Source organism: Mesocricetus auratus, unplaced genomic scaffold (genome assembly GCF_017639785.1).
Source record: "Mesocricetus auratus isolate SY011 unplaced genomic scaffold, BCM_Maur_2.0 Super-Scaffold_100014, whole genome shotgun sequence".
NCBI lineage: Eukaryota > Metazoa > Chordata > Mammalia > Rodentia > Cricetidae > Mesocricetus > Mesocricetus auratus.
Window position 1 is genome coordinate 39,477,386 of NW_024429197.1, and position 20,175 is coordinate 39,497,560.

At 42.0% G+C, this 20,175-nt stretch overlaps 1 protein-coding gene across 1 annotated transcript in view; it reads right to left on the reverse strand.

The window, feature by feature from the left end:
- Ror1 (receptor tyrosine kinase like orphan receptor 1) overlaps positions 1-20,175 on the reverse strand; it is a 168,447-nt gene that overhangs the window by 104,001 nt on the left and 44,271 nt on the right. Inside the window, exons 3-4 of the mRNA XM_040757456.1 lie at positions 6,452-6,739; positions 5,865-5,895 (exon numbers count right to left, since the gene is read on the reverse strand). Of these exons, the coding sequence (XP_040613390.1) occupies positions 5,865-5,895; positions 6,452-6,739 (319 nt within the window). The remainder of the gene's footprint in view (positions 1-5,864; positions 5,896-6,451; positions 6,740-20,175) is intronic.

Sequence of the window (20,175 nt, forward strand, 5' to 3'; positions counted from 1 at the left end):
CAATCCACACATTCCCATAAGCCAGTTTTCTGCAATACCTATCTATCTACCCACCCATCATCCATCGGCCCAACCACCCATCCACCTATCCATCCACCAACCCATCCATCCATCCATCCATCCATCCATCCATCCATCCATCCATCCATCCATCCATCTGCTAGTCAATCAATCATTCAAAACTCACTACAAATTTCATAAAACTTTAGTAAAGCAGATCACATGATAACCGACACAGGCAAGAAGCACAGATCAATGGGATAGAACCCCAGAAATAAGCACGTATATTAATGGTCAATAGGTTCTTAAGAGAGGCCCAGCACAACACAAGGGGTAAAGAATTGTCTTTTTAAATAAGGAAATGGTACTGGAACTGTTGGAATGGATATGTAGAATGAGTCTATACCCTTGACTGCATACAATATTCAAGAACCAACTCAAAACAAACCAAAAAGCTAAACGTAAGACCTAAAACTATAAACTAATAAATACTATGAAAAAGAAAGAAAGACGGGAAAATTTTGTGAGCTTATATTAGGCAACATTTTCTCAAAAGTATAAATAACAAAACCTGAGAGTGCATTATACTTTCTCAGTCTTAAAAATGTACTTTAAAGGACACTACCAAGAAAAGGTAAGGATAATGCAGAGAATGACAGGAACATTTGAAGTCATATATCTGAGAAGGATATATACATAAACTATACAGAGAACGCCTGTAAGCAAAGCATGAAAAGATAAAAGTTTTCAAATGATTTACAAAGAATTTTTAAAGAGATATTTTCCAAAGACACATAAATAAGTACATAAAAGATACTCAAAAACATTAGTCCGTAAGAAAATGAAAATTCAATCACTGTAAATGACCATGGCTACCAGGATGACTAAGGCAGCTAGTGGAGAGAGAGAGAGAGAGAGAGAGAGAGAGAGAGAGAGAGAGAGAGAGAGAGAGAGAGAGAGAGAGAGGATTGACAGGCAGATATATCAATAATACATAGATACAATTTTAGAATAGAAACAAGTGTCAGAGAACTTGTGGAAAAATTCAAATCCTTTTGCCTTTTTGTTGTTGTTTGTTTGCTAATGTAAAATTGTGCAGCTCCTTTAGAAAACATCTTCACCATTCTGCAAAAATCTCCATATGTTTCAAGAATTACACTTTTATGTATGCAACCACCCCCTCAAAAAAAAAAACCCTGTACATGGCATTATGCTGAATAGGCAAAAATCAGAAACAACCCAAGTGTCCAACAGATAAGAAATGAACAAAACGTGATTTAACCACAGAGTGAAAATCATATGTTCATAAAAACAATGAAGCATTGGATGCTACAATGTGGTTGAGCCCCAAACTATTATGTTAAAGTCAAATAAGCCTAACACAAAAAGCACAAGTATTGTGTGATAGTAAGAAGGGCTGCACAACTCTGACTGTACCAACTCTGAGTTGTATACTTTAAAGCAATCAACAAAATGGTTACTTAGAAAGAGAGGAAGTGGGGAGAGAAAGTAGGAACCCACTCCATGCCCGCTTTGAAAAAAATAAGAACTAAATTTTAATAAAAGTAAAGAGTCCACATGGGCCCTTCTGTGCCTTGAGAGTCAGCACTCCAGGCTGGCATGGTATAAATGGAACCTTAAATGGTGCTCATGAGATCAGCGTGGTTCTGGCTCCAGGGAACACTTCTCCACCCAAGTTGACAGTGACAGGCAGTATGTGGGTGTTGTGCATTTAGCATGGCAAGAGCTGCCTTACATATTGGAAGGACAGTAGTTTCAGAAGCATTTCAGTGGGAGAAAAGAGAAATCAGTCGCCTGGCATATGCTTGCTCTTATCATTCTTTTTTGCACAACAAACAGCATTTTAAATATTACCAAGCATCTATAATCTTGGTTTCTCATTATGTTCCAATCATTAGTTGAGAAAGTTTTCATATTTTGGAGAAATATGCTTTGTCAGTAATATCACATGACTGAGCAGCATTTTGCAATATCAAGAGTTATCAGTTGAACTGTGTACTTTCCACAAATGAAAATAAGGAGGTGCTATCCCCCAGAAACACAGAATGTAATCTTAGATGGAAATTGGGCCTTTGCAAGGGTCAAGTCAAAACAACAATGTTGCTGCCTTTTACAAAAGGGCATTACTTGGAGAACTATGCTGGGAGAACACCATTGGAGCATTAAGCCCAAACTGAAGTAATGCATCTACGAGCCAAAGAATGTCATCAAGTACTGGTAAGCCCTGGAAAACACAGAAATCCTTCCTTTCGATGCTCAGGATGAGCCAACACAACAGATGTCTTGCTATTAGAATTCTAGCTTCCAGAGCTATATGATACTGTTCTAATGTCTTAGCTATGCAGTTTCCATTGCTTGGTTATAGATAACATATATCATTCATCGTTATTTAGAGTGTACACCTAACATATTCATTACAAACATGCGGTGTGAAGCTGTCAGCAGTCTCTTGCATTTTTTATTTTCTGTGTCTTGATTCTATCAGAAGTCATGTCAAGCAACTGACTTACACTATCCAGATTTCTGTAAACATATTCTTAGATGCAAATGACACCATAGCTTGATGATACTTTTGCCCAGATATCTCCATTAATGAGTGGCATGTGACCACACTCCTCAATTTATACATGCTGAGGCATTATGTACATTTTAAAACCAGCATGCATGATCAGCTTATAAAATCAGTAGATGGGATATGACATAATATGATCTGATATGATCGCATGTCTGTTTGAACATGGTAAACAAAATTCCGCAAAGTTAAGCCCTGTGTGAAATAAGTTCATTTGGGACAATGGAGGGAAAATAATTTTATAGACCTAACATTAAAATTGTAATATGTATGTATGTATGTCTAGCCTGTGACCATAATACTCAGTCATACAAAATAATGTTAAAATTATAAATTTTGATAGTTTAGGCTTTCAATTATAGCAAACCAATTTTACACACATATTTTTAATTTGAGGTTATGAAGGTATATTTGTCAATGTGGTAGATGGAGCATTATCATTTGGCAGTTTTGCTGGCTTGATTTATACCTTTTACATTCTTAGACAGTATGAGTCTCCACTATGCTCCTGCTCCAGGGCTTGTAACTGCTAAGGATGATAGAGTCTAGCAAAGATATCAGCACTAAAGTCTCAGGTTATAAACAGAGCCATCTCAAAGCCTCAGACTTGCTCTTATTCCTAGCCAAACAACCATCCTGAAGCCATTTTGTGAAAATCTGAATTGCTTGGTCCCTCAGAAGATGGGACTGGAACTCTCCTGGGTTGAAGGCTCAGGGCCTGGCTTTCCCTGGGACTGGAACCCTCCTGGGTTGAAGGCTCAGGGCCTGGCTTTCCCTGGGACTGGAACCCTCCTGGGTTGAAGGCTCAGGGTCTGGCTTTCCCTGGGTTCCATCTCCTGAATCCCACTCTTCTAATTTCTGAATGTTATGACAGTGTCTCAAATGCTCATTTTATTTTATTTTCACTGATTCTGACTGCACTACTTACAAGTACATGTGTAAACTGCACACCACTTCTATTTTTGGGAAAAAGCAAATTTCAAAGAAGGCCATTCATGTTATCCTTAATGCTGTGATGATCCTACAGTTCTCATTTTGTTTATTTATGACTGCTTTCCGGGTTTGCCTACTCACTGGGACCCTGAGGCACAAAAGGGAACTATCCCCCTATCTGGGGGTTAGTCCTAGGAACTATTAGAGACAGAGTAAGTACTGGTAGTTTACAAAGGAGGCAATGTTATGGGTTTTAAGGGAAAGAAATACTGGGGCTGGGTAGACAGCTCAGTGGGTGATAGCACTTGTTGTACGGGCATGAGGACTTGAGTTCAAGTCTTCTCAAGTCACATAAAATACCTAGTATGGTTGTGGGTGCCTGTAACCCCAGAACTGGGGGCAGGGGTAAAGGAGACTGGAGAATTGTTGGGATTTGCTGGTCACCAGCCTAACTTTGGGTTCAGTGGGAGATCCTGTGCCAAGGGACTAAAGCAGAGACTGACGGAAGAGGACATATTCTTCCTGCGTCAGGACGTGCACTCTCTCACACAAAGTAAAGAAAATGAAAGCACCCAAATGGCAGTGAGGAATGTCTGAATGACAGATTGACCTGGAACAGGCCCTGTGAGGCTGTCAGCTTGGGTTGAAGATTTTTAGGCGAAACAACATCGCTGACCTAAGCGCAAACATGGTAGCTACACAGAGCGTGCTGTGACTGTCTAAACTCAGTAGGCGCTCAGGCAGCACACATGAGACACAAATGTCTGATGTCAACAGATCCCGTGAGCTGTGGTTAGGTACCTTCAGGTCTCCTCTTCAGGTATAACAACTCACAAAGCTGCTAGATTATCTGTATAAAATGAAATCAAAAGTTACTGGGTTCACCCAGAAAGATGGCCATCAAGAAAAAGCCAATGTGTTCAGAAAGGACATGTCAGTATTTAAAAACCATTGGGATTACAAAGAACTACCTTTCTCGTACAAAAGCAGCAGCAGCCAGAAAGTCAACAGCCCTGGGCTGAACAGCAAAGGAAAGTTAGTGAACCACAGACATGGCCTGTGACCGGATTACCAGCCACATTAGAAACACAGATTAATAAGAACAAATAAGGAACCTGTGCGGGAAGTGGTTTTAAGGCATGTAACAAAGTTTTAATCTTTGTTTAAATAAGACTTCAAAAGAATTCCATGTACAATGGAATTGGTGAGACAACTTAAAAAAGAAAAGCTAGCTTCGAGAGATGCAAGGCTGTGGGGCCAAACTCCCGATTGCTCTGAGATCAAGCACTATTTTAGATTGCAGTCGGTAGGATGCAATTAGCACTCGGTGATTTTAAAGACTCTTTCACAGTTGCCTTTAACTGGCTGATGAAATAGCAGTGTGGCTGAAGGCCAATGTTTATTTTTACCCAGTACCTATTTTATTAATGGGATTGTGGGTCACTGGGCCTCCAGGTACACACGAATGCACTAAAATACCCCACTCTATAATTAAGTGGCACAGAGGGGATTAGAGCAGGCTAAGTGGCTGTTACTTTTCACCCTGGTGTGGTCCAAGCCAGGCATGCTGAGGCTCTCATGGCAGATCTGGTAAATTCTACCTCATAAGACTACAGAATTCAGAGGAACAGGGGCTGGGGAGTCTGCAAAGCAAGAGTTGAATAAATGGGTCTTTCTCTCCAAATAAAAATATACATAAAAAGAAAAAAAAACACCTCCTCAAGTAGATGTTTCTAGAGTGAAAGATGAGAATCTCTCAGCCAGAATAATAAACGCATCAACAATAGCATCATTTAAAGATATGGAATCCTTAAAGTCCATTATCAAGGGACTTGGAAGGAATCTAACTTCCAGGGGACTCTGAATCCAAGACGGAGCTCTCCCTCTTCTCTGTGAGTTAGAACTTAAGCTGCTGAGTTCTTTGAAAGGAGCAAAAAAATAAAGTGATCAGTTAATGTTGCTCCGTGCAATAATTCAAAGCATCAGAAATGCTTGCACAATGTAAAACAGATCCTGTTAGCGGGAGGGAAAGTTCCTAAGCCAGTACTCGATCATTTTTTTTGTTTGATTTGACCAAATCCGCTGTTGCCGCTAACTGTTAGATTCATTTAAAAATAGTAAATGTAGGAAGAGGTTTGCTTTGATCAGTCAGATTCATGATTGCCAGGCTAGAGATTACTGCCAGGGCTGGTCTCTTGTGGGGCTTCACATCAGAGAGAAAGCAAAGGCATCTGGAAACACAGAGCTCTGGCCCCAGCACAGGACAACATTGCCTCTGCCCAGAAACCTCAGGAGAAATGCTTAGCAACGTCAGAGCACAGAGATGCAGAGTACTTACGAGGATCCCGGACTTGCGGTAGGAGCAGGCCCTAAAGAAATGAGAGAACAAGAAGAGAAATAGTCTGGGTAACTTGAGGGTGAGGGATAGTGTATCCACCAGAGACAATACAAGTTCCCACCCTTACTGATTTTTTTTCTGGGTTCATTTTTTTACTTTTAGTTTTCCCCAACCACCTCTCTGAATCAAAGCATACCAGTGAGAATGTGCCTAACTCCAAAAGCATCAGAAAGATGCTGAGACAGATGCAAAGCACTATTAACAGAGTATCCCCTGCCCCTCCAGGAGGTGTGGTGACCGCATATGGGTAGGTATAAATATTCCCAAATCTCAGAGTGGGAATACCTGCCTGAGAGCTACATGCACAAGGGGAGTTCAGACAGAAGTGGCTTCCTCTGTTCATCCTCTGCTGTTTTGGAACTGGGTCACCCTGACCATGGCAATTCCCTACTGGGCTATGGAATACATATTTGTGAATTAAACATAGTAGCACCAGCTGTAGGTCTCAATAAGTCCCCTTATCGAGTCTGGTTGTCCTGACCCAATGGACTGATGGCCTATGGCCAAACCAGGTGAAGGCTACTTACCAAACTTGACAAACAGGACTCCAGTGGTAGAAACCACCTTCTTGCCATTTGTTGCCACACACTGAAAGTAACCAGTGTCTGTGGTGTCAAGGTTTCTAATCCGCAGTCGAGAGCCATAGTTGGTTGCCCGGAAGGAGATTCTACGAGGTTCCTGGACCACGGGAGCATCATTCTTGAACCAGCGGATAGTGGGAGGTGGATTCCCAGACACTTTGCAGTGCAGTTCAGCAGTCTGCCCCAGGGACGTGGTGATGTTATTCATCGGTTCATCAAGGGTTAAGTAAGAATCTGTGGACAAGAGAAGAGAGGCAATGAGAGAGACCCACAGATGAAGTAAGTAAACTCAGAATGCTACTGTGTGTCCCTAGTGTCCCAATGAGAATACATCAGTACGTAGAAATAGACAAGGAATGAAATCCCATGACAACTAACACACCCTAGAGAGCCTGATGCTGAGACAGAAGAGTGTGACTGATTGGAATATAAGACCCAAGTATTCACACGAATTACACTCATGGACAGCCATACTCTCTCAGCCAAGAAAAGATGACTTTTTGAATTTCAGATTATAAAATTAATATGTTTCTTGTTGCAAATAATGAATACAGCGAAGATGAGGAGGAAATGGAGACAAAGGAGCAGTAAAATTGAAGTTTAATTAGAATCTTTCCATCCCTAAATAACACCATTCTCAACTTCTGGCAAACAGTCTTCCTGTTTGCAGACCTTGGATAAGAAACAATCAAACACAGGAAACAAAACAAAACAAAACAAGAGCAACCCAGATATTTTTCACACCACACAAGATCAGGAAGTGTACCCAAAACTTTCCTATTGGTGGCATAAGGTTCATAGAGAATAGATCACTACCAGAAAAAGGGGCAATGAACACTTTCATAATATCATTCATGTCACCAGAACACCCATCCATCCATCCTTCATCTGTCACCTACCCATCTAATCTATCACATACCAATTCAGCATGCAATTTTAACTGAGATATAATTTACTTTCTATGTACTTCACTGAACTCAAACGGTCCCACAAGTACGAACAAATGTGTGCACCTGTGTGACTACTGTCCTATCCAGATGGATCAACGCCTCAGAAACTGTTCCCAAATCCTTTGTAGTTGGTCCCAGCTCCCAAACCTTGCCTCCCACCCCTCCCCCAGGCAACCACTGTTCTGATTTCTATCATCATAGAAGCAATTTTGCTGATGGCAGACTTTCATATAAGTGGAATTACCATGCGATTACATTTGCATCTGGCTTCTTTTGAGATTTGTTACATTAAAAATTTTAATGAAACTAGTTTAAGTTTGCTCTTCAATAGTGTATTAGTTGCAAAATTCAGTTACAGAAAATAAGTTATTTTTAAAAATTAAGTTCAACATTTGAAGACTGCTATTTGTCCATATGAAATTTTCTTTGGTTTTATTTTTCCTTGAGTAGGTTATTCCCTGACAGACATTTTCTCTGTTGTCTACCCTTCCCTAGTCCTTATAGAATTCTGTGCTCTGAATAGAACAGTCATTACCTTCTTCACCAGAGCAACTATGGTTACCCACAAGAGATCCTCAGGATGGGGGTCAAAGAAAAAGGGAGTGAAGAGAATCCCTAAACAATAATAGGTCCCACCTGGCAACCCCCTCCCACGATTTCAGACACCTTTCCATATACCTTGGTTGTGTCTTGATGCCTGTCTCTAGCTGAATTTGTAAATTTAAATTACTGCATGTGGTCAGTAGCTACTATTGGATACCACAGAACACAGTAAATTTAATGGGATTTTATTGGGAAATAACTTTTTGTTTGTTGAGATATTTAACTGGATAATTTAATTACCCAAAAGCCTATAAAAAGAGACTCATAAAAATAAATGATTATTGTTTTAGGTTTGTACAGGAAGACTGGGGTGGGATGTGCTGTTAGTCTCTGCAGTCTCACAGGACTATGTTGTCCATATGAATGACATTTATCACATTTGTAGTAGGACAAAGTTGTCCTACACTAATGACACTTTTCATCTCAAGCTGGTAGTATTCTCTCCAACAGGATCAGGAGTCATCGATGACTGTGCAAGGTTTTTTTTTTTTACATGCATATTCTGATCTCTATCTTGGAGCATGTTGTTTCTATACCCTGTCTATGAGGTTTGTATCTATCAATCCCTCCATCCTTGGCCTATGGGCATGACTGTGCCTGAGTATAGGCACATATGTTCCTAAGATGTTTGATAGATTCCCAGAAGGTAGGAAGGACTAATTAACAGCTCTATGAAGTACCATAGCTTAAAACCCTCAGTGGATTACTGTATACTCTTTATAGACAGAAACTTGGAAAAGCAGCCATAAAATGCCCATCTAAGCCTAGCAACTACTCTATTAGGTTCTGGAATTTGATTGGCTAGGTTTGAATATTCAGGCGTTCTCTCTGCTCCCATGCTTATCTGTATAATCTAGGGCAAGCCACTTAAGCTCTTTGTACCTTGTTATAACTAACTAAAAGACTAAACAGTAAATAGATCCCACCTGGCAAAGCTGTTAGAAGAAGATTAAAATTAAATTGAGTGACACATGTGCAGTACTTAGATCAGGGTTTGCTGAGACCCAGGAATTGAAATGTCATTTAACAGTGCCATTGTGGGTTTTATGATGGTCACTTCTGGGATAGTTTTTTCAGGTGACACAGAGCTTTACCTCCTCTACCTCCTCTAGTGTTATAACATCTGGGTAAGTGGAAAGACACGTTACTCACAGTCCCCCACTGAAGAAGAGGGAATTTTGTTAGCTGACTAGCCTTTGTTCACATAGCTGGCTTCACAACATATCAGCAGTCATGGCATTCAAGCCTCAAGCTCAGCCGACACACCATGAACTCCAATGGCAGCAGTCACAGATTGAGGTAAAGCTTGTATGTGAAGGATTTGCAGCAGTGTTTATTCCATCTCTTCCAAGAAAGAACACGACCTCTCCCTTCCTGGGGAGAAATCTCAGATCACAGAGGTCAAATGACTTGCCTAAGGCCTATGGCCATTCTGGGACCAAGTCATATCCCTCTAGCTCCCACCCTTACCCTTTCTACTCCATCACCTGCCCAAACAACAGAGCCCACTGAGGCTGGACATCCATGCTCTTGGTTGGCCAAGTCTTTCCTCAGCTCCAGTAGAACTGTCTGGAAAAGAGGCCAGGCTGAGCCTGGTGTTTCAATTTTCCTCAAGGCCAAGCCTATGCCTGACTGCTCTGCATGATATCTGGATACAGATGTATCTACAATAGGCCACCTCTCTCTGAAAGCACCAGAGGGCCACAACACATCTTAATTAAGGTCAGTGCTTCTCCAGAGAGACAATAGGACCCAAATGCATCTCTGTGTTCACTAACCAGAGCCTTGCTCAAAGGACAGATACAGATTCATTTGTGATTATGTAGCTACTTGCCAGAGGCACAAAGTGGACAAACACCCTGTAACTCAGTTCAACCAAGGAAAGAAGTGTCAGGGAGGCATCTCAACTACATGACCCAAAGGCACTCTGACAGCCCTAATGAAAAAGATAGACACCCCTCTATCTTTCTTACCTCTCCCTCTCCCTCTCCCTCCCTCTCTCTCTCTCTCTCTCTCTCTCTCTCTCTCTCTCTCTCTCTCTCTCTCTCTCTCTCTCTCTCTCTCCCTCTCCCTCTCTTCCCCCCTTCTCTCTCCTGTGGGTTTCATAAATCATACTCAGGGTCATCTGGTTTGACAGCAGGTGACTTTACCTACTGGGCCGTCTCACCAACCTTCAAACTTCTTTCATACTAAGCATCTGACTGGAGTCTATTCTCTTCCTGGAATGTTCTATGGCTTCATGTGTCATGCTAGGGGACCTAGCCCTGGGCTATGCATGTGAAGCTTGAGTGACCACTGGAGTGTCTTTCTTTGCAAATGGCTAGAAAAAAAGTTAATCAGATTGTGGGATCAAGGACTAGTTTTACCACTAACAGCCACAATGTTTAAGTTGTCACTGGAATAACACTCTCAAGGATTTGATTTTCTATCTTTTATCTGGACCCTTGGGGTTTCCTCTGCTTGGGCCAGTGTATGATTCCATACGTCAGACACAGAGCCACTGCCGACCTTGAATACCAGAAAACACCATTTGGCTTCTACACCTTTCTAGGAATTGTTGCACATTGATGGCTGGGATCAGTGCCTCTGACAATGCATGCCTGGGCAACGGGACAGGTCTTAGTCTTCCCCCTTCTTTCCTAGACCAACGATGCTGAGACAACAGGTGAGTAGAAAGTGGGTGTAATTGGCCTTGAAAGAGAAAGCACTTCCAGTTCTGTTGACTCCACTTCTCTCTGTGTTCCTGAGTAAGGGTGAGTGATGGTAACCACGGTGATGCATCTGTCGTGGCTAACACCTGTGTAGTACTTACTGTCCTGGCAGGTGTGGTTATGAGCATTCTACTCATGAGCAACATAAGGCACACAGAGAGGTAAGAGACTTGTTCAGGACCACAAGAAAATGAACAAAAGTTGAGATTTAAAACAAACAGAGTTCAATTCCAGACCGTGTGCTCTTGGACAGAAGTTCTCACACACAGGAGGTAGTGGGTGGTGTGGGGATGATAAGTGGGTTTGGTCAGCAAACATGTGTGTATGAAAGAAAAATGAAATAAAAATACTAAGTACAGGAATGTCAAACCTCTTGTTCTCTCTTATATATTGTTCAGAACATAAGGACTCCGAAGAGAAAGTTTTTTTTCCAATTTGTTTAATTTGTTGAAAACTAAAAGAACTGAGTAATTAATGTTAGTGTTTTAATGAAAAAGAACTGTAGTGTGTATCTTGCTGCTAATGTATTATCTAAGATCAGGGGCTGCCTCTTGTCTTAGCACTGAGATGTACTGTATCAGGTAAGGATACTCTGGTTTCACATATTTGGAATAGAGAGGGGGGAATTTAATAGCTTTTCAGGTAAGTTACAACATTCTCCTTTGACATTATACCCAAATCAGGCAACAGGTACTTTCTCTAGTATAAAATATGAAACCATTGCAATGAACTTTTCTAACCTCTTACATTCAAAAGGATTGATTGGTCTCCTACATTTAAGGGATCTTCAACCCACACACAGTTCTTAAGAGTGTCCACGCAGAAAATACTGATTCGCTGAGCTAGATAAATCTTCCACACATGGCCACATCCCAAGACCCCCCCCCCTTTTTTTTAAAGACAGGCTACATATTCTCCCTATGTAGTCCTAGCTAGTCTAGAATTCACTATGTATACTGGGCTGGTCTTGAACTCACAGTGATCTACCTGTCTTTGTCACTGGTTCCTAAGGGCTGGGATTAAAGGCCCACTCAACCACATGTGGCTCACGGTATAAACTTTAAAGACCATATGCATTTCTGTCACTTCCAGTCACCAGTAAAGATTGGGAGAGGATCAATCAAGTGCATGGTGATGGCTCGATGTTTCCCAAAATTCTACTTTCTGTTTGAAATTTCACATTTTACTATTGGCAACTAAAACTGGTCTCCTGTTTCCTTTAAGTAGCAAGCTCATTTACTCCAACCCTGAAAACACTCAAACCAGTGCAAACCAGTGCTCTGGCTCCTTCCAGAAGTGGTAAGCTCAGCCTGGAGTGCAAGTGTTTTCCTGGAGACAGGCTGCACAGTTCCAGAACTCTGGTGCTCAGGAGGCATGATTTACACAGACATCCCATTTCACCACATGGAACATGAAAGGTTTGGACTCCAGAGTCAAGATTTATTGAAGCATCCTTGCTGCTTCGTGGAAGCCATTCTTGAGGGCAATTGGCTTTCTCCTTAACTGCAGTGGGTGGCGGTGGGGAAGGCACTGTCTGCTACTGCTGTCTTATCACATGCTAAAGTCGCAGCTCTGCCTTTTCAGTAGTGGGGTGGTAAACTGAGGCTCAGAGGTCGGAAAGACACGGGCCATAGCTAATAACAGAGAGGACTGGGACTCAGCCCAATGTCCTTCTATCACATTTCCTGGCTGCCCTTCCTTGCCTGCGCATCCTTGTCTTCTGGGAGGGTCTCTTGGCAGGTTCTCAAGACAATGGTTTAGCTTTAGCCTTGAGCTCCCTAAGTCGGTGAGCAGGGAGTGGCTGCAAGAACATGCATGACCTGTGAGGTCAGGTAACTGGATGTGGAGGTCATAAAAAAGTTGGCAACAGTAAAAGGTTTCTGAACATGCAATGACCAGAAGTTAATTCAAAATCAAAAACACAATGAATCCGAGGTATTTCTGGCAGCCCCTGTGAGGCCGCACTGTGTAACTTCTTGGCACCTTGTTTCTGAGCACACAGCATGTGCTCTCTACACTGTGCACACCAACACACCATATCACTCCAGTGAGGGCCACCCAGAAACCATGGCACACTTACAAAACGGTCAGTATGCAGACTGTAGAGATTTCATTATATATGCAAAGTTTTCTGCCCTTATTGAAACATATGGCTTAATTACATGAAACAAAGACTTTTAATATTTTCCCAGTGTCATTCCTCAGCATGCAACTTCTCAATTTAGCATGTTGAACTGTTTTATGTTCAAATGCTATCCTGAAAACTTGCTGTGATGGAGGTTTCCCATTTGTGTCTGAGCTGTCTGCGGACATCTGATCTCTTCACTGTGAGCAGCTTGAGTCTTTATTAACTGTTGTCCTCTGCACAAAGACGCCTCTCTGATAAGGACCAAGAGTTGCACTCATCTGCAGGGATAGAGATCTATATTTAGAAGGTCATTTGATACTGTGTCCATTTAGGAAAAATAAGATAGTAGGTTCACTCCCAGCTCCCATGAGCTCTTCCCAGCCAGAGTTCAAATAACAGGCTTGTGGTTTTTTTTCTTCCTATGGAATATATCCTGGATATAAGCAGAAAGTGATTGGTATCTCCATATTATTCATGCTACTGCTGTTGCATATATGGACATATCTTTCCAGATTGGGTGTTATTGTCCCTTGCGAGGTTCACATTTGGGTAAAAGTATTCAAGGTTCTTCTTCCCAGCATCCTACACAGTACCTCCCAGTAATATGAAAGCTAGCCTGCATAGAAGAAACTTCTAGGGCAGTACCCAGTTTGATTTCCCCAAGTCCTATCACCAAAGTGTGTGACATCTTCAATAATTAATATCATCTTATCATTAAGTTCTGGTGGGTATCCAAGAGCAATGGCGATAGTTGAGGCTGTTTTGAGGGGGGTGTCTTTGAAAGATATCCCACATCCAGCACTGGGCTTTGTGCTTGGCAATTTATGCCTTCTGGGATGAGCATTATCCCCTGTGTAGAGAAATTCCAATCTAAAATTATTGTGTGTATATGAATCCATATTTCTATATGAAGTTTAACTCTCCCAAAACCTGCTTCTCTTCCCTACCCTCCCATCTCCCTATAGCAAATCTCCTTCTACAAAGTTTAGGGGCAGAAAGGTCTTAAGAGAGGGTTGGAACTAAATAGTATCTTCTAGACATGACAGAGCCATTGCACTTATGAACTCACAATTGCTATGGCTGCCTGCATAAGACCTGTACAAGATCAAGTCAGTCAACATTGCAGAATGCAGTAGGAAATAGTTTATGAGCTCCTACAGCCAGTCGAGGAGCTGTTGACAGCTGATGGCTACTAGGGGAGGGAAGAGTCAGTTTTCTTTGAGTGTGGTCTCTAGTAGGTTGACCAAGCACCAGTGGATGGCCCCGTACCAGTACATGTACAGGCAACACTCAGGGGGTTACCTAAAAATGGAAGGAAGGAAAGAAGGAAGGAGTGAAGGAAAAAAAGAAGGAAGGAAGGAAGAAATGAAGGAAGGAAGAAATGAAGGAGGAACATAAGTTTGAAGGCACTTATCACCCTGAAGCAGTAGCCAAGAGCTACATCCTGGTCTGTTGAGTCAGAGAAAGAGACAGATAGGGTGGGGAGTGCCCATAATGGACTTTTGAAATCTCAAAGTTCACTCCCAGCAACACTCATTTTTCAACAAGGCCACACTCTTGACAGCGATCTTCAACTGCTTCAGAAAGAGAATGTGGATTCACTTCCCCGACTCCACCTGATTCGACCGGATACATCTAAACTGCCCCACATCATCGACCCCACCTGACAAGCACCATCCTGAAACCAGCTTGGAACTACATCACTCGACACATCTCCAGACCAAGGAACTGATATAGTGCATCTTCTACAATCTGATCAGAGCTTCAGAAAAGAGCTTCAATCAAAATTAGAATGCTAATCCAGAACTTCAGTCAAGCCTCTCCTGCCAAACAGAAACTAATTGACCTACTTAAGACTCTTGTTACACTAACAATTTCTTCCCACAGGTCCGCATGATTGTCATCGTCCCACTTCAGCAGGAAGTAAATTTGAGAATTCCACGTCCCTTCTCCCTACTATTGCTATTAGAGGAGAGTTTACACCTGTTAGTGTTAATTTTCAATTATATTAGGGTTGGGATTGGAAGGAGGTGTTCAGACTAGGCATCCCTTTCAGATAAGCTTAGAATTTAGGTGGAATGGATATGTTTAGTTTAGGATAAGTAGATTATAACTTAATTATCACCCTCTATGTATATATGTTGTATATGTTTGAGTTTGTATCAAATTTAAACCTTCTATTTAGACTAAAAGGGGAATTGTAGGAGTGAACCCCACAAAGCTATCCGCCCATGAGGGTGGGGACATGTAAATTAACATAGGTAGATATAAAAGGAAGTGAAAGGAAAAGGGACCTCCCTTTTTCTCTTGGAAGTCAGCCACGATTCTAACTCCTAGCTTGTGCGACCCTCTCTCTGGTAAATAAATATATTGCTTTCCTTATAGCATTGAATATCATCTTTACCATACCTTCTTTAATATGGCTACACCCCTAATCATTCTAAACCTTTCAAATAGTTGCACTTCCCGGTGACTAAGCATTCAAATATATGAGCCTATGGTGGTCATTGTCATTCAAACTGCCACACTATTCATAAAAAAATGATGTTTGAGTTGTTGACTTGAGTTTTGTTTTAAAAAATTCTAAAAAAAAATTGTGCAGTGAGTTTTGGCATGGGATTGAGACAAAATTTCCAGCACTTTCTGAAATGACACTAAACAGAATTCTGCTATGTTGTACTGTACATCTAATCAAATCAGCATCATTAGCACTCACAGTTATAGCATCAAAATCTCAATCAACTTTGAAGTGTTGGAGATACTCTAAATCCTGCATCATCAAGTATTCAGCCAAGACTAAATTCCTTGTCTAAAAATCAATAAGCTCATCCATCTCACTAATTAGCAAATGGTAAAATTACATGTATTCAAAAAATTATTTTCAAATGAATTTCTTTACAGTTTATTATCAATGTCTAACTTGTGCACATATTCTACCTATTAATATACATAGGATCATACCAGAGTTTCTTGAGTGAAAGGGACTATGGGTAGGGAAAGTTTAAGAGGCCCCGCCCTACACCAGCAGCTGAAAAGCCAGGGGATAAACTATCCCAAGTGAATGCTGTGTCCAGGCAAAAGTTTGGGATTGGAATTTTTTAAGCTATATTTTTTATTATGTAAGAAAGAAAGTACCAATGTCTTTTTAGTGCCGCTGGTTCCCATTACTTGTAGAAAGTGACAACCTTTTTTTTTTCAGCATCTATAAGGCATCACCCACTATTAGAGCATTATACACATGGGATTATTTAAATTTGGAATAATTCTATGAGCCAGACCCTATAATTATCCTCATTTTAGAGATAAGGGAGCTTAGGGACAGAGAGGCTAAGCAATTGCCCAAAGTCACACAGAAGCCAAAGTCACACGCAAAGCTAGGACCCAAAGTTTTGGACACCAGAACCTATCAGAGTCTCCATTTCCAGCCAACTCAGACAATGTTTCCCCATTCTGTACATGACTATTACCAGGATGAATGTTCTCGCATTTTTTAGACCATCCAGGCAATCCCTAGTGGCCCTGCAAACAAGTGAGCCAGCCCTGGCTTATTGCTCTGTAACTAGATGGTGGACAGGGTTGTGCAGGCAGCCAGGGCACCTTTCACTGGAGACTTAATCAACCTAAAAAGTGAAGTGCAAGGAAAAGGAGGGGCTTTATGGGTTCCCTGGGAGTTGAGGTCCCTTTCCTTCTTTCCTGCTTTGTCCTCCTCCCAGCCTGGCCCGTGTTACTGAGAATTTCACAGATATTGAATAAACGTGGGTTGATTAAGTAAACGGAAGGCTCCAGGGACGTTCAGGCAAACTAGCTCTGAAGACACTCCATTTATTACCAACAGCTTGACAAGACGTCACATCCACAGGTCCACAAATCCCTTCCAGCATTTATAGCTTCATTTTCAAGTGCCCGCCCACCTCTCCACAAGGAGGCAAGGCCAAGAGTTACTTTCACATTCTGACAGGTGAGAAAGACTGAGATACGAAATGTTTCCCAGCTCTTTGCCATGGTAACCCAGCCATGGCTTGGAAGCAGGTCACCATCAGGACCAGTCTCAGTGCGAGAAGAGGCCCCAGCCAAAGACCCTTCTGCAGAGGAGGGAGGGTTCCCAACATGAAATAAGATGCTTAGCTACACAAAGGACAGCTGCCAAACACAGTTTGGCCATTGCATGGGCTGAGCTAGCGCTCTGTTCACACTGTCAACCTGCGACCGCTTTCCCCACACTTCACCATAAATACTTCCACTCGCTATCTCAGAATATAGTTGTTATCTTAATACACTCAATGCAAAGCATAATCTAAATCAGCTTGCACATTCTTGAGCTGGAGCCACAAGCTGTGTTTAATAACTATCAGATGAAATAGCAGGGAACTTCCGAATAACTGGGGTCAGTTACCTGGGAAATGGAACACGGGTCTGGGCAGGCGGAGCAGGAAGTGCCAAAGAGAAAGGCAGGAGGGATGGCAGCCACATTAGAGGGGCACTAGAGGGCTGTTGAAACAGGGACCTTGGAGGTGGAGAGCTTGACTCCTTACCTAAGTACCACATCTTCCTTGTCACTCCATTTCAGCTGTAAAATGGACCAATGACTACCCACAAGAGAACTGTGAGGGTTGAGTGAGATAAATATTTAAAACATTCAAAACATTGGCAGGTGAGTTCTACCCCAGAGATTATAATTTAATTGATCCAAGGCACAGTCTCAAAAGGAGCAAAAAGGCTCCATACAATTCTCTTCAGGAGGCTAATAGAAAAGAATGCACAGTAAAACAGTCACCATTTTGCGACCGGAGATTCCAGCCTTGCTTTCTGCTAAGCCTTGAAATTACTTGATTCCACAATAATCCCTAGAAGGATTTCCCACCAGGATCTCTATAGTTCACATGAAAAAAAAATCCACAGCTGAGGCAAACAGAGTGAAAGCAGGACTTTTGCCTGGACTCTATGTGTGGGATGTTTCTGCCCAGTACAGAGTAGGTAACATGCAGTTAAGCATCTCCGGCTGATCAGAGCTGCTGCTGTCCAGAGGACAGACCACTTAAAACAGAAGAGGATACTCTGCCAGGCCACTCACATTTGCTTGGGAACACAAGTATGATAGATCAAGGGATACCGGGACTGGGGATCTTGGCGTGTCTGTTGGAGTTGAAGTGTGCCTGTCCACTGGACCAAAACCAACAAATGGTCAACAAGGCAGGGAGGGAGCAAACACCAGCAAACAGAAAACACACAATAGATTTAACACTTATGCCTGGACCCAGATCCTCTATATCTTAGCAGGTGGGAGAGATGATGCTTATGCCTTCTTCTGAGCAGACAACTCAAAGGGGCTTAAGGAATATGGATTCCTAGAGAACGGCTTTAAGGACTGGTTTATTTTCACAAGTAGGGCAGTCGTATGTAAATGGAATCTTCAGCACTCGGGAAACTATTTTGTCCTCTTACTTATTATGGTTAAGCTCTGTGCAGAGTTATGAAGGCTGGACTCAAGAGTTTAAAATGTTCTGTGTCTAGCTGTGATCTATAGAGGTGTGTGGAGGAGGGGTACGGCCCATGGTCGTATCTTCAGGGTCTTCATGTATGCGAGTGTACTTTATCTTCCGTCCAGCCCTGCGATGTGTGGGGGCTCCTGCCCTGCTTTAGACAAGATTCTAGGTTTCAGAAGGTTTCCTGGTGGCAGTGACAGGAAGTCCCTCCTATCAGAACCCTCCTGACTGCGTTGTCAACTTTCCCCACCCAACCTCTACTTTGTATTCTTTTGCCACCAGGAACTTCATCTACTGTTAACTAGTCCAAGGGCCTCCAGATGATGACAACTTCCCACACCACAGACTGGATAGCCTTTGCCCTCAGGGCTGACTCCCTTCTAGGAACAGGGTCTCTTGAAGGTCATGAGCAGTCACCAACTCCAGTGATTTTTTCAAGTTATGAACTTTTGAGAATGTCACGAACTGAATATATTGCTGCATGCCCCCCAACTCCACCCAACTAAAATTCACATGCTGAAATCCTGTCTCACAGTGTGGTGGCATTAGGAGGTGAGGCCTTGGGAGTGGTAAAGTCACAAGGATGCAGCCCTCATGAATGAGATTTGTATCCTCATAATAAGAGAGGGATCCCCTGCCTCACCCACCACAAAGGGACACAAGAAGAAGAAACATACAAGTTTGGAAGAGGGACCTCCTTAGAGCTGGAGGTGGTTGTGACTTGATCTTAGCCTTCTGGTTCATAGAGCTGTGACCAGTGAATGCCTGTTGTTTGTAAGTCACCAAATGGTGAAGTAGACTTACTGAAACCTGAAAAGATAGTAGATCTTGGTGCTGCAATATCAATTGAGTATCTCTTTTTTTCCCACCAGCATTTTTCCTTCTTTTTGTGTGTATATGTGTGAGGTATCCATGCACTTTTTGTGTATGCATGTTTGCATGGGTACACACGCATGTGTGTTGGAGGTCTGAGGGTGATGTTGAGAAGCTTCCTCAATTGCTCTTCCATCTTTTACATTGAAGAAGGGTCTCTCAATCAAAACCAGAACTCATCAGTATGGGTAGTCTCACTAGTCACCTTGCTTCAGGATGACCTATCTTTGCCTACTCTGTAATTTATGTGGGTTCTGGGGATTAAACTCTGTCCTTACCCAAGTGCTTGGCAAGTATTTTAACCACTGAGGCACCTCTTCAACACCATTGAGCATTCTTCTATGTAGATAGGGATACTGTTTTGTTACTTCATGTTTAATAGGTGAGATATTTCATTACATTTTAAAATAATATAAATATTTAGAATACACAAGCAGAAATAGAGCTAGCCCTCAGCCTGATATCTTTATTTTGATACATAATTAAACTCTCCAACTGAAGATTTGAATACAGGCTGTGGACTTGAGAATTGTTTCTCTTGTCTTGGAGAGATGGTGACAACCTCATCCCTGACTTTTCTTACCCATCTAACTTTAACATGGACCTTAAAATATACACAAACCCCAGGATCCTTGTGATGTCCAGTTTTCTTTAGTCTTTTGAACATCAAACTAAAAATAACAAAACCACAAGCTAGTATTATGGTTCACTATCACCCAGTAAGAATCCAACTTAAAAATGGGAAGGGAGCAAAGCTTTGGGGTAACCCAAAGTTTACGACTCCTAGGTATAGATCCTATATGTTACACTGAACTCAGAAAGTGGCAATCTCCTTCATTATGGTTGATTATAAACCTTTGAAAAATGCTGACAGACCTTAACTAGAGCAGTACAGGATGAGTGGCCCTGTGTAACGAACCTC